This window comes from Taudactylus pleione, unplaced genomic scaffold, assembly GCF_031769625.1.
Source record: "Taudactylus pleione unplaced genomic scaffold, aTauple2 ptg000267l, whole genome shotgun sequence".
NCBI classification, from domain to species: Eukaryota; Metazoa; Chordata; class Amphibia; order Anura; family Myobatrachidae; genus Taudactylus; species Taudactylus pleione.
The window spans coordinates 3668689-3685731 of record NW_028284669.1 but is presented as its reverse complement, the minus strand read 5'-3'; the positions used below and the strand labels follow the sequence as shown (position 1 = coordinate 3685731).

Here is a 17043-nt window from a genome sequence, read left to right as displayed (position 1 = left end):
TAACTCTTTGGTGCCCTGCGACTGACGTCACACCTATACCCCAAGGTATCCTGTGGAACCCTATGGACTTCGTAGAAATAGAGATAACAAGGGTAAGTTCTTACCATATCTCATATTATACTATAGATATAATAATGCTGCATAAGGGAGCCCAGGCCCTGGCTTTGTATAATACATGTTATATAATGTGTTACCTGGAGATAGCTCTTACTGTAATACACAGAGCAGCATATTCTCCCCTCAGTCTCTATAGTATTATTACATTGGCAGTGTGTTACTGACATATATACTATACATATAATAACGCTGCATAAGGGAGCCCAGGCTCTGGCTTTGTATAATACAGGTTATATAATGTGTTACCTGGAGATAGATCTTACTGTAATAGACAGAGCAGCATATTATTACCTCAGTCTCTATAGCATTATTACATTGGCAGTGTGTTACTGACATATATACTATAGATATAATAACGCTGCATAAGGGAGCCCAGGCTCTGGCTTTGTATAATACGTGTTATATAATGTGTTACCTGGAGATATGTCTTACTGTAATACACAGAGCAGCATATTCTCACCTCAGTCTCTATAGCATTATTACATTGGCAGTGTGTTACTGACATATATACTATAGATATAATAACGCTGCATAAGGGAGCCCAGGCTCTGGCTTTGTATAATACGTGTTATATAATGTGTTACCTGGAGATAGCTCTTACTGTAATAGACAGAGCAGCATATTCTCACCTCAGTCTCTATAGCATTATTACATTGGCAGTGTGTTACTGACATATACTATAGATATAATAACGCTGCATAAGGGAGCCCAGGCTCTGGCTTTGTATAATACGTGTTATATAATGTGTTACCTGGAGATATGTCTTACTGTAATAGACAGAGCAGCATATTCTCCCCTCAGTCTCTATAGTATTATTACATTGGCAGTGTGTTACTGACATATACTATAGATATAATAACGCTGCATAAGGGAGCCCAGGCTCTGGCTTTGTATAATACGTGTTATATAATGTGTTACCTGGAGATAGCTCTTACTGTAATACACAGAGCAGCATATTCTCCCCTCAGTCTCTATAGCATTATTACATTGGCAGTGTGTTACTGACATATACTATAGATATAATAATGCTGCATAAGGGAGCCCAGGCTCTGGCTTTGTATAATACGTGTTATATAATGTGTTACCTAGAGGTGGTCTTATGTTCCTTGGAAATTAACTCTTTACGGTTCCTTACTTTTCTAGGTAGCCTGGGTCACCAGATCTGGGAAGACGGAGCTGGCAGAGCCAATTGCTGTGCGACCGACCAGTGAAACCGGTGAGTGGGTGTCGTGGAATTTCTGCCATATTGCACCTGTTCTACACACTGGCCGATACATATATATATATAGACGTCAATTCTTCGCATTTTTCACTTTTCGGCGCTATCGCGTAGGCGGGTTTTCGGGTAATCCTATTTCAAAAGATGCGATGCAGTATTCGACCGAAAAAAATAAGGTGAAAATTGCATCTGACAATGGGGAGATGTTCCTGTACCCCCCAAAAAGGGTAAACTAACATTGGGTTATAGTTTAGAAGTGTATTATTGGGCAAAATCAAATGGTTTGGGGTTTTTATATTGTGTCATATGGCTGTTATTATGTATTTTTCTCTAACAGTGGAAACATTATAGTAAGTTTGTTGTGGCAAATAAATGCTGCAGGTAAATTAGGGGTACATAAAATGGGTTCAACTATATTTTTGTGTCATTTTAGGGTACTTTTTAAATAAGTTAAAAATACAGCTGCTGCAGCCATCTGTAATCCCAACAATACTTGTCCCATCCATAAACCACACAGCCCCCCAAATTACCTACCACACTACTTAATACCTATTTTCCAACTTTTTACATTTTGACCCCAAATCATTATTAGGGGGAAATATTTTTGTCTAATTAGTCCTTTGATGGGGATGGGGTGGGGGTGTCCAAGGGGTTCTGAGCAAAGTCCCCACATTTGTAACCCAAAATAGGGGGTTTGCATATTTTTCACCTGCTCTGAGATGGTGAAAACTATTTTGTCTCTTTTCGCTGAGCAAAATTTGCATGTGCGAAAAATCCACGGCTAATAGGACAGAACGATACGTATATTTGGTAAAAAGGTTGCAAAACCGCGGTGTGACTGGATGACCTCAACTCGACACCCGATCACAGGTTGGGTTTGCTCCCCACTGGATCTTGGGGTATCAGGGATTCCCATTAACGGTCAGTAACTGCCGTTTACTGACTCCGCCCACTGCTCCATGGGCGTGTAACGATGCTGCCACCACCAAACTCTACCATCGGCTTTGGAACTGCTTCTTGGATACAACCAGGCTCCTACCCCGGCACCTGGAACCGCTTCTGCTGCGTATGCGTCTACGAGCTGCGGCCACAGCTCCTGATTGGTGTCAGCTGATTCCTCCGAATCCCTCGCAATGTACCAGGCTCTGCACGGTAGCTGGCAGAGTGCTTGAGCTTGGAGGCACCTGGGCTCAATCCAGAACAGCCAGAGAACGGAATAGTGTTTTGCGCAATTCTGTTGGTCGCTGGATTCAGATGCAGTCATATAGGCAAAGATGTTTATTGCTCATGGTCTTGAAAAATACTTTTCCCTTCAGCTTCAAGGGAGTACAGCATACAAAGATGTTACAGCAGTCTTATGTTCAAAAGATACACACATACAGGGCTCACATGCCCTTCTTTTATGCCGCTCCAATACACATTTCCACAGGGAGTAAGTCCGCCCTGTGGTTTTTAACGAATCAACTTAAGTGCATGTACTGTCCACATGCACATTTAACATTGTTCCATATGGACAATGGGGAGTGGTCACTCCCCTGTGCCTAAGCCCACCCGCTGAGCTCAGCGACGGCTCCGTCCCGTCTGGAAGGGACAAAGCTTTCCCTCCATTTTAGGAATCTGCTAAGGGACCAAGCCTGCCCACCTCTGCCTGAGTCTGAGCTCCATCAGTGGGCAAGCAGGGTCCCCAGACAGGGTTTCCTGGCCACAGAGGGGAGGCTCTTTTTGAGAATGACACAAGTATTGGTTTTCACAAAGTCTGCTGCTTCAGTTTTTATTATGGCAATTTGCATATACTCCATAATGTCATGAAGAGTGATCAGATGAATTACAATTAATTGCAAAGTCCCTTTTTGCCATGACAATGAACTTAATCCCAAAAACAACACTTAATCCCAAAAACTACACTTCCACTACATTTCAGCCCTGCCACAAAATGACCAGCTAAAATCATGTCACTGATTCTCTCGTTAACACAGGTGAGAGTGTTGACGAGGACAAGGCTGGAGATCAATATGTCATACTGATTGAGTTAGATTAACATACTGGAAGCTTTAAAAGGAGGGTGGAGCTTGAAATCATTGTTCTTCCTCTGTTAGCCATGGTTACCTGCAAGGAAACACGTGCAGTCATCATTGCTTTGCACAAAAAGGGCTACACAGGCAAGGATATTGCTAGCAAGATTGCACCTAAATCAACCATTTATCGGATCATCACGAACTTCAAGGAGAGAGGTTCAATAGTTGTGAAGAAGGCTTCAGGGCACCCAAGAACGTCCAGCAAGCACCAGGACCGAAAGTTGTTTCAGCTGCAGGATCGGGGCACCACCAGTGCAGATCTTGCTCAGGAATGGCCGCAGGCAGGTGTGAGTACATCGTCATTCACAGTGAGGCGAAGACTTTTGGAGGATGGCCTGGTGTGCAGAGGGGCAGCAAAGAAGCCACTTCTCTCCAAGAAAAACATCAGGGACAGACTGATATTCTGCTAAAGGTACAGGGATTGGACTGCTGAGGACTGGGATAAAGTTATTTTTTCTGATGAATCTCCTTTCAGATTGTTTGGAGCGTCTGGGAAAAATGCTTGTCCAGAGAAGGAAAGGTGAGCGCTACCATCAGTCCTGGATCATGCCAACAGCAAAGCATCCTGAGACCATTCATGTGTGGGGTTGCTTCTCAGCCAAGGAAGTGGGCTCACTCACAATTTTGCCTAAGAACACAGCCATGAATAAAGAATGGTACCAAAACATCCTCCAAAAGCAACTTCTCCCAACCATCCAAGAACAGTTTGGTGAGGAACAATGCCTTTTCCAGCATAATGGCTCGGGGAACAAAACATCAAAATTTTGAATCCATGGCCAGGAAACTCCCCAGACCTTAATCCCATTGAGAACTTGTGGTCAGTCCTCAAGAGGCAGGGGACATACAAAAACCCACAAATTCTGACAAACTCCAAGTAGTAATTAGGCAAGAATGGGCGGCCATCAGTCAGTATGTGGCCCAGAAGGTGATTGCCAGCATGCCAGGGCAAATTGCAGAGGTCTTGAAAGAGAAGGGTCAACACTGCAAATATTGACTCTCTGCATAAACTTAGTGTAATTGTCATTAAAAGCCTTTGGGGTCTATTGACTAAGTAGTGTTAGGAGTAGTGAAGAGTGAAAGGTGATAAGGTGCCAGCCAATCAGCTCCCAACTGACATTTTTCAAACACAGCCTGTGAGATGACAGTTGGGAGCTGAGTGGCTGGCACCTTATCACTTTTCACTATTTCTCCTAACACTGCTTAGTAACTAGACCCCTCAGTCACTTATGAAATGCTGTAATGTTACTTCAGTATACCATAGTAACATCTGTCACTTATGATATCCTGTAATATTACCTCAGTATACCATAGTAACATGTGACACTTATGTAATGCTGTAATGTTACCTCCGTATACCATAGTAACATCTGACACTTATTGTAATGCTACCTCAGTATACCATAGTAACATGTGACACTTATGTAATGCTGTAATGTTACCTCAGTATACCATAGTAACATCTGACACTTATGTAATGCTGTAATGTTACCTCAGTATACCATAGTAACATCTGTCACTTATGATATCCTGTAATATTACCTCAGTATACCATAGTAACATCTGTCACTTATGATATCCTGTAATATTACCTCAGTATACCATAGTAACATGTGACACTTATGTAATGCTGTAATGTTACCTCCGTATACCATAGTAACATCTGACACTTATTGTAATGCTACCTCAGTATACCATAGTAACATGTGACACTTATGTAATGCTGTAATGTTACCTCAGTATACCATAGTAACATCTGACACTTATGTAATGCTGTAATGTTACCTCAGCATACCATAGTAACATCTGACACTTATGTAATGCTGTAATGTTACCTCAGTATACCATAGTAACATCTGACACTTATGCTGTAATGTTACCTCAGTATACCATAGTAACATCTGGCACTTATGCTGTAATGTTACCTCAGTATACCATAGTAACATCTGACACTTATGTAATGCTGTAATGTTACCTTAGTATACCATAGTAACATCTGACACTTATGCTGTAATGTTACCTCAGTATACCATAGTAACATCTGGCACTTATGCTGTAATGCTACCTCAGTATACCATAGTAACATCTGCCACTTATGTAATGCTGTAATGTTACCTCAGTATACCATAGTAACATCTGGCACTTATGCTGTAATGTTACCTCAGTATACCATAGTAACATCTGACGCTTATGAAATGCTGTAATGTTACCTCAGTATACCATAGTAACAGCTGACACTTATGTAATGCTGTAATGTTACCTCAGTATACCATAGTAACATCTGACACTTATGTAATGCTACCTCATTATACCATAGTAAAATCTGACAAAAAGGTCTAATAACACTGAGGCAGCAAACATTGTGATAACCAATACTTGTCATATATATATATATATATATATATATATATATATATATATATATATATATATCTGCTATCCTGGCTCAATGCTGCACATACTGTACCTTTTTAAATACATTTTTGTTTCAACATGTTATTTTTAAGTGTTTTGTGCCCAGCGCTGGGCATTAACCATTTTAGTGCAGGGGGCACAGGGAGCTACTCAACTGTGCCCCTGCACTCTGCAGTATTCAGCTGCTGTTCCCCAGTACATCGCAGTGCAGCGCATCGGAGGTTAGCTTTTTGGCTGGCCGGCACTGTAGAGCTGGGGTGGTCGGGTGCTTAGCTCTAGGTCCCCAGTGGCCGGCACTGTAGAGCTGGGGTGGTCGGGTGCTTAGCTCCAGGTCCCCAGTGGCCGGCACTGTAGAGCTGGGGTGGGCTGGTCGGGTGCTTAGCTCCAGGTCCCCAGTGGCCGGCACTGTAGAGCTGGGGTGCTCGGGTGTCTAGCTCCAGGTCCCCAGTGGCCGGCACTGTAGAGCTGGGGTGCTCGGGTGCTTAGCTCCAGGTCCCCAGTGGCCGGCACTGTAGAGCTGGGGTGGTCGGGTGCTTAGCTCCAGGTCCCCCCAGTGGCCGGCACTGTAGAGCTGGGGTGGACGGGTGCTTAGCTCCAGGTCCCCAGTGGCCGGCACTGTAGAGCTGGGGTGGTCGGGTGCTTAGCTCCAGGTCCCCAGTGGCCGGCACTGTACAGCTGGGGTGGTCGGGTGCTTAGCTCCAGGTCCTCAGTGGCCGGCACTGTAGAGCTGGGGTGGTCGGGTGCTTAGCTCCAGGTCCCCAGTGGCCGGCACTGTAGAGCTGGGGTGGTCGGGTGCTTAGCTCCAGGTCCCCAGTGGCCGGCACTGTAGAGCTGGGGTGGTCGGGTGCTTAGCTCCAGGTCCCCAGTGGCCGGCACTGTAGAGCTGGGGTGGTCGGGTGCTTAGCTCCAGGTCCCCAGTGGCCGGCACTGTAGAGCTGGGGTGGTCGGGTGCTTAGCTCCAGGTCCCCAGTGGCCGGCACTGTAGAGCTGGGGTGGTCGGGTGCTTAGCTCCAGGTCCCCAGTGGCCGGCACTGTAGAGCTGGGGTGGTCGGGTGCTTAGCTCCAGGTCCCCAGTGGCCGGCACTGTAGAGCTGGGGTGGTCGGGTGCTTAGCTCCAGGTCCCCTGTGGCCGGCACTGTAGAGCTGGGGTGGTCGGGTGCTTAGCTCCAGGACCCCAGTGGCTGGCACTGTAGAGCTGGGGTGGTCGGGTGCTTAGCTCCAGCTCCCCAGTGGCCGGCACAGAGCCATGTAGCCCTGATATGAAGTCTCTCTCTGCGCTGTCTCTTCCTGCCGCTCTCCGCGCTGGCGGCCTGGGGAGCAGGCTCTCCCTGTCCCCCAGCGTGTGTGCACCCCACACTGTGGAGCTGGGGTGCCGGGAGCGGAGCTCTTGTCCAGCTTTATCTTTAGTTTGTTATCTAAGATACGTTACATTTATTATTAGAGTAGTATACTGTATATTTTGCCATTGAGCATTTTATTTTAACTCTGTAAGTGAGGGGAAAAAATAATTTCCAGGGGGCTTTGAATGGTCGTACCAATAGCATTTCTATAAATGGACGGAAGCTGATTCAAATGTTTATTCTCTCTTTCAGTGATGTACCCGGCCTATGCTAAGTGGGTGCAGTCTCACCGGGACCTCCCCATCAAACTGAATCAGTGGTGCAATGTCGTGGTGAGTGCAGCCAAAATCCTCCTCAGTGACGTATGTGATGGGAGATGTGATGTAGGATAGATAAGTGACGTATGTGATGGGAGATGGGATGTAGGATAGATAAGTGACGTATGTGATGGGAGATGTGATGTAGGATAGATAAGTGACGTATGTGATGTAGGATAGATAAGTGACGTATGTGATGGGAGATGTGATGTTGGATAGATAAGTGACGTATGTGATAGGAGATGTGATGTAGGATAGATAAGTGACGTATGTGATGTAGGATAGATAAGTGACGTATGTGATGGGAGATGTGATGTAGGATAGATAAGTGACGTATGGGATGTAGGATAGATAAGTGACGTATGTGATGGGAGATGGGATGTAGGATAGATAAGTGACGTATGTGATGGGAGATGGGATGTAGGATAGATAAGTGACGTATGTGATGGGAGATGGGATGTAGGATAGATAAGTGACGTATGTGATGGGAGATGGGATGTAGGATAGATAAGTGACGTATGTGATGGGAGATGTGATGTAGGACAGATAAGTGACGTATGTGATGGGAGATGTGATGTAGGATAGATAAGTGACGTATGTGATGGGAGATGTGATGTAGGATAGATAAGTGACGTATGTGATGGGAGATGTGATGTAGGATAGATAAGTGACGTATGTGATGTAGGATAGATAAGTGACGTATGTGATGGGAGATGTGATGTTGGATAGATAAGTGACGTATGTGATAGGAGATGTGATGTAGGATAGATAAGTGACGTATGTGATGTAGGATAGATAAGTGACGTATGTGATAGGAGATGTGATGTAGGATAGATAAGTGACGTATGTGATGTAGGATAGATAAGTGACGTATGTGATGGGAGATGTGATGTAGGATAGATAAGTGACGTATGTGATGGGAGATGGGATGTAGGATAGATAAGTGACGTATGTGATGGGAGATGGGATGTAGGATAGATAAGTGACGTATGTGATGGGAGATGGGATGTAGGATAGATAAGTGACGTATGTGATGGGAGATGGGATGTAGGATAGATAAGTGACGTATGTGATGGGAGATGGGATGTAGGATAGATAAGTGACGTATGTGATGTAGGATAGATAAGTGACGTATGTGATGGGAGATGTGATGTTGGATAGATAAGTGACGTATGTGATAGGAGATGTGATGTAGGATAGATAAGTGACGTATGTGATGTAGGATAGATAAGTGACGTATGTGATAGGAGATGTGATGTAGGATAGATAAGTGACGTATGTGATGTAGGATAGATAAGTGACGTATGTGATGGGAGATGTGATGTAGGATAGATAAGTGACGTATGTGATGGGAGATGGGATGTAGGATAGATAAGTGACGTATGTGATGGGAGATGGGATGTAGGATAGATAAGTGACGTATGTGATGGGAGATGGGATGTAGGATAGATAAGTGACGTATGTGATGGGAGATGGGATGTAGGATAGATAAGTGACGTATGTGATGGGAGATGGGATGTAGGATAGATAAGTGACGTATGTGATGGGAGATGTGATGTAGGACAGATAAGTGACGTATGTGATGGGAGATGTGATGTTGGATAGATAAGTGACGTATGTGATGGGATGTAGGATAGATAAGTGACGTATGTGATGGGAGATGGGATGTAGGATAGATAAGTGACGTATGTGATGGGAGATGGGATGTAGGATAGATAAGTGACGTATGTGATGTAGGATAGATAAGTGACGTATGTGATGGGAGATGTGATGTAGGATAGATAAGTGACGTATGTGATGGAAGATGTGATGTAGGATAGATAAGTGACGTATGTGATGGGAGATGGGATGTAGGATAGATAAGTGACGTATGTGATGGGAGATGGGATGTAGGATAGATAAGTGACGTATGTGATAGGAGATGTGATGTAGGATAGATAAGTGACGTATGTGATGGGAGATGTGATGTAGGATAGATAAGTGACGTATGTGATGTAGGATAGATAAGTGACGTATGTGATGTAGGATAGATAAGTGACGTATGTGATGGGAGATGGGATGTAGGATAGATAAGTGATGTATGTTATGGGAGATGGGATGTAGGATAGATAAGTGAGGTATGTGATGGAAGATGTGATGTAGGATAGATAAGTGACGTATGTGATGTAGGATAGATAAGTGACGTATGTGATGTAGGATAGATAAGTGACGTATGTGATGTAGGATAGATAAGTGACGTATGTGATGTAGGATAGATAAGTGACGTATGTGATGGGAGATGGGATGTAGGATAGATAAGTGATGTATGTTATGGGAGATGGGATGTAGGATAGATAAGTGACGTATGTGATGGGAGATGGGATGTAGAATAGATAAGTGACGTATGTGATGGGAGATGGGATGTAGGATAGATAAGTGATGTATGTTATGGGAGATGGGATGTAGGATAGATAAGTGACGTATGTGATGGGAGATGGGATGTTGGATAGATAAGTGACGTATGTGATGTAGGATAGATAAGTGACGTATGTGATGGGAGATGGGATGTTGGATAGATAAGTGACGTATGTGATGGGAGATGTGATGTTGGATAGATAAGTGACGTATGTGATGGGAGATGGGATGTAGGATAGATAAGTGACGTATGTGATGGGAGATGGGATGTTGGATAGATAAGTGACGTATGTGATGGAAGATGTGATGTAGGATAGATAAGTGACGTATGTGATGGAAGATGTGATGTAGGATAGATAAGTGACGTATGTGATGTAGGATAGATAAGTGACGTATGTGATGGGAGATGTGATGTAGGATAGATAAGTGACGTATGTGATGGGAGATGGGATGTAGGATAGATAAGTGACGTATGTGATGGGAGATGGGATGTAGGATAGATAAGTGACGTATGTGATGGGAGATGGGATGTTGGATGGATAAGTGACGTATGTGATGGAAGATGTGATGTAGGATAGATAAGTGACGTATGTGATGGGAGATGGGATGTAGGATAGATAAGTGACGTATGTGATGTAGGATAGATAAGTGACGTATGTGATGGGATATGGGATGTAGGATAGATAAGTGACGTATGTGATGGGAGATGGGATGTAGGATAGATAAGTGACGTATGTGATGGGAGATGGGATGTAGAATAGATAAGTGACGTATGTGATGGGAGATGTGATGTAGGATAGATAAGTGACGTATGTGATGGGAGATGGGATGTAGGATAGATAAGTGACGTATGTGATGGGAGATGGGATGTAGGATAGATAAGTGACGTATGTGATGGGAGATGGGATGTAGAATAGATAAGTGACGTATGTGATGGGAGATGGGATGTAGGATAGATAAGTGACGTATGTGATGGAAGATGTGATGTAGGATAGATAAGTGACGTATGTGATGGGAGATGTGATGTAGGATAGATAAGTGACGTATGTGATGGGAGATGGGATGTAGGATAGATAAGTGACGTATGTGATGGGAGATGGGATGTAGGATAGATAAGTGACGTATGTGATTGGAGATGTGATGTAGGATAGATAAGTGACGTATGTGATGGGATGTAGGATAGATAAGTGACGTATGTGATGGGAGATGTGGTGTAGGATAGATAAGTGACGTATGTGATGTAGGATAGATAAGTGACGTATGTGATGGGAGATGGGATGTAGGATAGATAAGTGACGTATGTGATGTAGGATAGATAAGTGACGTATGTGATGGGAGATGTGATGTAGGATAGATAAGTGACGTATGTGATGGGATGTAGGATAGATAAGTGACGTATGTGATGGGAGATGTGGTGTAGGATAGATAAGTGACGTATGTGATGTAGGATAGATAAGTGACGTATGTGATGGGAGATGGGATGTAGGATAGATAAGTGACGTATGTGATGTAGGATAGATAAGTGACGTATGTGATGGGAGATGTGATGTAGGATAGATAAGTGACGTATGACAATGACACACACACAGACCCTCATTCAGCGGGGCTCGCTAGAAGCGAGCGCTCGTTCTGAATGAGGGTGGCCGCTTCTATTTTTAAGTCCGGCCTCCTGGTCGCTAGGTAAGCTGTGGGTTACCACCCACAGCTTAGCGACCGACCAGGGTGATGGTCGCGATGGTAAAGACCACCAAGACCATCGGGGCTTGCGACGAGACGCTAAGGTTGGGTCTCAGCAGCCGCAAGTCCCACCGAGCTTCCTGCTCTGATCGAGCAGGAAGCTCACCTCTGACATCACTGATAATGTCAGTGCGGCCGCCCACAAAACGGTAGGCGACCCTTAAGGAACCCTTCTGTTTGTGAAACCACCCCCGCCTACAAAACGCGCCGAGCTGTCGATCAACATCGACAGCCGGCCCTTTTGTAGAGAGCTCCGGGGCTTGAGCACGCGCAGGACCAAAACATCGACCCGGTTGCGAGCGCTCAGCGCTTACGACAGGGTCTGAATGAGGTCCACAGTGTACACAGCAAGTGAGAGCTACGTATGGGTCAGACACAAGTTCCTCAGTGAAAGATCTAAATTTAAAATATGATTAAAAATATAAAACTTTTCATTGATCTGTACTTGGAAATAATTGTATCGCTATAAATGTGGGTTTATTGAATGATTATAATTAAGTTCTGTTAATGCCCAAATTATTCTGTGACCCTGATTCTGATTTAGGAGAAAAGCAAAAAAAATCACCTTGGTAACACCAGGCTGCACTGCAGGGGGGTATGTGTCCATATAGAACTTCAATCGGCTGTGACACTGTAACGTAGCGTCTCACATGCAGATACAGCCGCAGTCACACACAGAATATAGACATGCTGCAGCCGCTGTGACACTGTAACGTAGCGTCTCACATGTAGATACACCCGCAGTCACACACAGAATATAGACATGCTGCAGCCGCTGTGACACTGTAACGTAGCGTCTCACATGCAGATACAGCCGCAGTCACACACAGAATATAGACATGCTGCAGCCGCTGTGACACTGTAACGTAGCGTCTCACATGCAGATACACCCGCAGTCACACACAGAATATAGACATGCTGCAGCCGCTGTGACACTGTAACGTAGCGTCTCACATGCAGATACAGCCGCAGTCACACACAGAATATAGACATGCTGCAGCCGCTGTGACACTGTAACGTAGCGTCTCACATGCAGATACACCCGCAGTCACACACAGAATATAGACATGCTGCAGCCGCTGTGACACTGTAACGTAGCGTCTCACATGCAGATACACCCGCAGTCACACACAGAATATAGACATTCCGCAGCCCCTGTGACACTGTAACGTAGCGTCTCACATACAGATACACCCGCAGTCACACACAGAATATAGGCATGCTGCAGCCGCTGTGACACTGTAACGTAGCGTCTCACATGCAGATACACCTGCAGTCACACACAGAATATAGGCATGCTGCAGCCGCTGTGACACTGTAACGTAGCATTACACATGCAGATACACCCGCAGTCACACACAGAATATAGGCATGCTGCAGCCGCTGTGACACTGTAACGTAGCATTACACATGCAGATACACCCGCAGTCACACACAGAATATAGGCATGCTGCAGCCGCTGTGACACTGTAACGTAGCGTCTCACATGCAGATACACCTGCAGTCACACACAGAATATAGACATGCTGCAGCGGCTGTGACCCTGTAACGTAGCGTCTCACATGCAGATACACCCGCAGTCACACACAGAATATAGACATGCTACAGCCGCTGTGACACTGTAACGTAACGTCTCACATGCAGATACAGCCGCAGTCACACACAGAATATAGGCATGCTGCAGCCGCTGTGACACTGTAACGTAGCGTCTCACATGCAGATACACCCGCAGTCACACACAGAATATAGGCATGCTGCAGCCGCTGTGACACTGTAACGTAGCGTCTCACATGCAGATACACCCGCAGTCACACACAGAATATAGACATGCTGCAGCCGCTGTGACACTGTAACGTAGCATCTCACATGCAGATACAGCCGCAGTCACACACAGAATATAGACATGCTGCAGCCGCTGTGACACTGTAACGTAGCATCTCACATGCAGATACAGCCGCAGTCACACACAGAATATAGGCATGCTGCAGCCGCTGTGACACTGTAACGTAGCATCTCACATGCAGATACAGCCGCAGTCACACACAGAATATAGACATGCTGCAGCCGCTGTGACACTGTAACGTAGCATCTCACATGCAGATACAGCCGCAGTCACACACAGAATATAGACATGCTGCAGCCGCTGTGACACTGTAACGTAGCGTCTCACATGCAGATACACCCGCAGTCACACACAGAATATAGACATGCTGCAGCCGCTGTGACACTGTAACGTAGCGTCTCACATGCAGATACAGCCGCAGTCACACACAGAATATAGACATGCTGCAGCCGCTGTGACACTGTAACGTAGCGTCTCATATACAGATACAGCCGCAGTCACACACAGAATATAGACATGCCGCAGCCGCTGTGACACTGTAACGTAGCGTCTCACATACAGATGCACCCGCAGTCACACACAGAATATAGACATGCCGCAGCCGCTGTGACACTGTAACGTAGCGTCTCACATGCAGATACAGCCGCAGTCACACACAGAAAATAGGCATGCTGCAGGCGCTGTGACACTGTAACGTAGCGTCTCACATGCAGATACACCCGCAGTCACACACAGAATATAGACATGCTGCAGCCGCTGTGACACTGACTGCGGGTGTATCTGCATGTGAGACGCTACGTTACAGTGTCACAGCCGCTGTGGCATGCCTATTTTCTGTGTGTGACTGCGGCTGTATCTGCATGTGAGACGCTACGTTACAGTGTCACAGCGGCTGCAGCATGTCTATATTCTGTGTGTGACTGCGACTGTATCTGCATGTGAGACGCTACGTTACACACACAGAATATAGACATGCTGCAGCCGCTGTGACACTGTAACGTAGCGTCTCACATGCAGATACACCCGCTGTCAGACACAGAATATAGACATGCCGCAGCCGCTGTGACACTGTAACGTAGCGTCTCACATGCAGATACACCCGCAGTCACACACAGAATAGAGACATGCCGCAGCCCCTATGACACTGTAACGTAGCGTCTCACATGCAGATACACCCGCAGTGACACACAGAATATAGGCATGCTGCTGCCACTGTGACACTGTAACGAAGCATCTCACATGCAGATACACCCGCAGTCACACACAGAATATAGACATGCTGCAGCCGCTGTGACACTGTAACGTAGCGTCTCACATGTAGATACACCCGCAGTCACACACAGAATATAGACATGCTGCAGGCGCTGTGACACTGTAACGTAGCGTCTCACATGCAGATACACCCGCAGTCACACACAGAATATAGACAAATGCCGCAGACGCTGTGACACTGTAACATAGCGTCTCACATGCAGATACACCCGCAGTCACACACAGAATATAGACATGCTGCAGCCGCTGTGACACTGTAACGTAGCGTCTCACATGCACATACACCCGCAGTCACACACAGAATATAGACATGGTGATTGTGCGTCCTTTTGCTTTGCGAATAAGACGCTTTTGAATGTAAAAATTAGCACGAACGGGCGCTCCGCTGACGCGTTATTTTGAACACTAGTTGTAGCGCTCTGAGGTGAGATGTTTGTGGACACATTTATAACATGGGCAGTGAATTAGATATGGGGGGAGGGGGTTTGTTCCAATTCTAACTCGCAGTGTAAGAATAAAGCTGTGCAGCATTGGTGGGCTACATGCAGAAGCAGACTCTTTTTACCCTGCATACAGATATTATAAATGTATGTGCCCCCCTGCGGTGTAGCATGGTATGTCTAGGTGTAACGTTTCTTGCTTTAGTCCTTACTCAGAATCAGGAGCTGTTTGTACAGATTATTACATGATGAGATTCCTGGTATCCGTTAGTCCTGAATGTGTCATCTCCCGGCTGTGCATTTAATTATGTCTCATATATTGATCAGAGATGGGAGTTCAAGCACCCGCAGCCGTTCCTGCGCACCCGGGAATTCCTGTGGCAGGAGGGACACACGGCCTTCGAAACGTACGAGGAGGCTGCAGAGGAGGTAATTCCTGGGGGGGGGGGGGGGGGTCCGGGGTCTGCTTTTGGTTTTATTCACTATAAATGTTATTATTTAAGAAAAGATTTCATAATATACTGAACTAAACGATTCCAAATTAAACAGACAGGAACTGCGAGGCGATGTGTCTCTGTGATACACGGTGACAGCTGTTTACCCGCAGTGACACACACAGAATATAGACATGCAGATACACCCGCAGTCACACACACAGAACACAGGCATGCAGATACACCCGCAGTCACACACACAGAACACAGGCATGCAGATACACCCGCAGTCACACACACAGAACACAGGCATGCAGATACACCCGCAGTCACACACACAGAATATAGGCATGCAGATACACCCGCAGTCACACACACAGTATATAGTCATGCAGATACACCCGCAGTCACACACACAGTATATAGTCATGCAGATACACCCGCAGTCACACACACAGAATATAGGCATGCAGATACACCCGCAGTCACACACACAGAATATAGGCATGCAGATACACCCGCAGTCACACACACAGAATATAGGCATGCAGATACACCCGCAGTCACACACACAGAACACAGGCATGCAGATACACCCGCAGTCACATACACAGAACATAGTCATGCAGATACACCCGCAGTCACATACACAGAATATAGGCATGCAGATAGACCCGCAGTCACACACACAGAACACAGGCATGCAGATACACCCGCAGTCACACACACAGAATACAGACATGCAGATACACCCGCAGTCACACACGCAGTATATAGTCATGCAGATACACCCGCAGTCACACACGCAGTATATAGTCATGCAGATACACCCGCAGTCACACACGCAGTATATAGTCATGCAGATACACCCGCAGTCACACACACAGAATATAGGCATGCAGATACACCCGCAGTCACACACACAGAATATAGGCATGCAGATACACCTGCAGTCACACACACAGAATATAGGCATGCAGATACACCCGCAGTCACACACACAGAACACAGGCATGCAGATACACCCGCAGTCACACACACAGAACACAGGCATGCAGATACACCCGCAGTCACACACACAGAATATAGGCATGCAGATACACCCGCAGTCGCACACACAGAATATAGGCATGCAGATACACCAGCAGTCACACACACAGAATATAGGCATGCAGATACCGCCGCAGTCACACACACAGAATATAGGCATGCAGATACCCCCGCAGTCACACACACAGAATATAGGCATGCAGATACACCCGCAGTCACACACACAGAATATAGGCATGCAGATACACCCGCAGTCACACACACAGTATATAGTCATGCAGATACACCCGCAGTCACACACACAGTATATAGTCATGCAGATACACCCGCAGTCACACACACAGTATATAGGCATGCAGATACACCCGCAGTCACATACACAGAATATAGGCA

At 45.8% G+C, this 17043-nt stretch overlaps 1 protein-coding gene across 1 annotated transcript in view; it reads left to right on the top strand.

Annotated features, from left to right (window-relative positions):
* LOC148513925 (bifunctional glutamate/proline--tRNA ligase-like) overlaps window positions 1–17043 on the top strand; it is a 168527-nt gene that overhangs the window by 82549 nt on the left and 68935 nt on the right. Inside the window, exons 5-7 of the mRNA XM_088481229.1 lie at window positions 1261–1333; window positions 7416–7495; window positions 15494–15595. Of these exons, the coding sequence (XP_088337355.1) occupies window positions 1261–1333; window positions 7416–7495; window positions 15494–15595 (255 nt within the window). The remainder of the gene's footprint in view (window positions 1–1260; window positions 1334–7415; window positions 7496–15493; window positions 15596–17043) is intronic.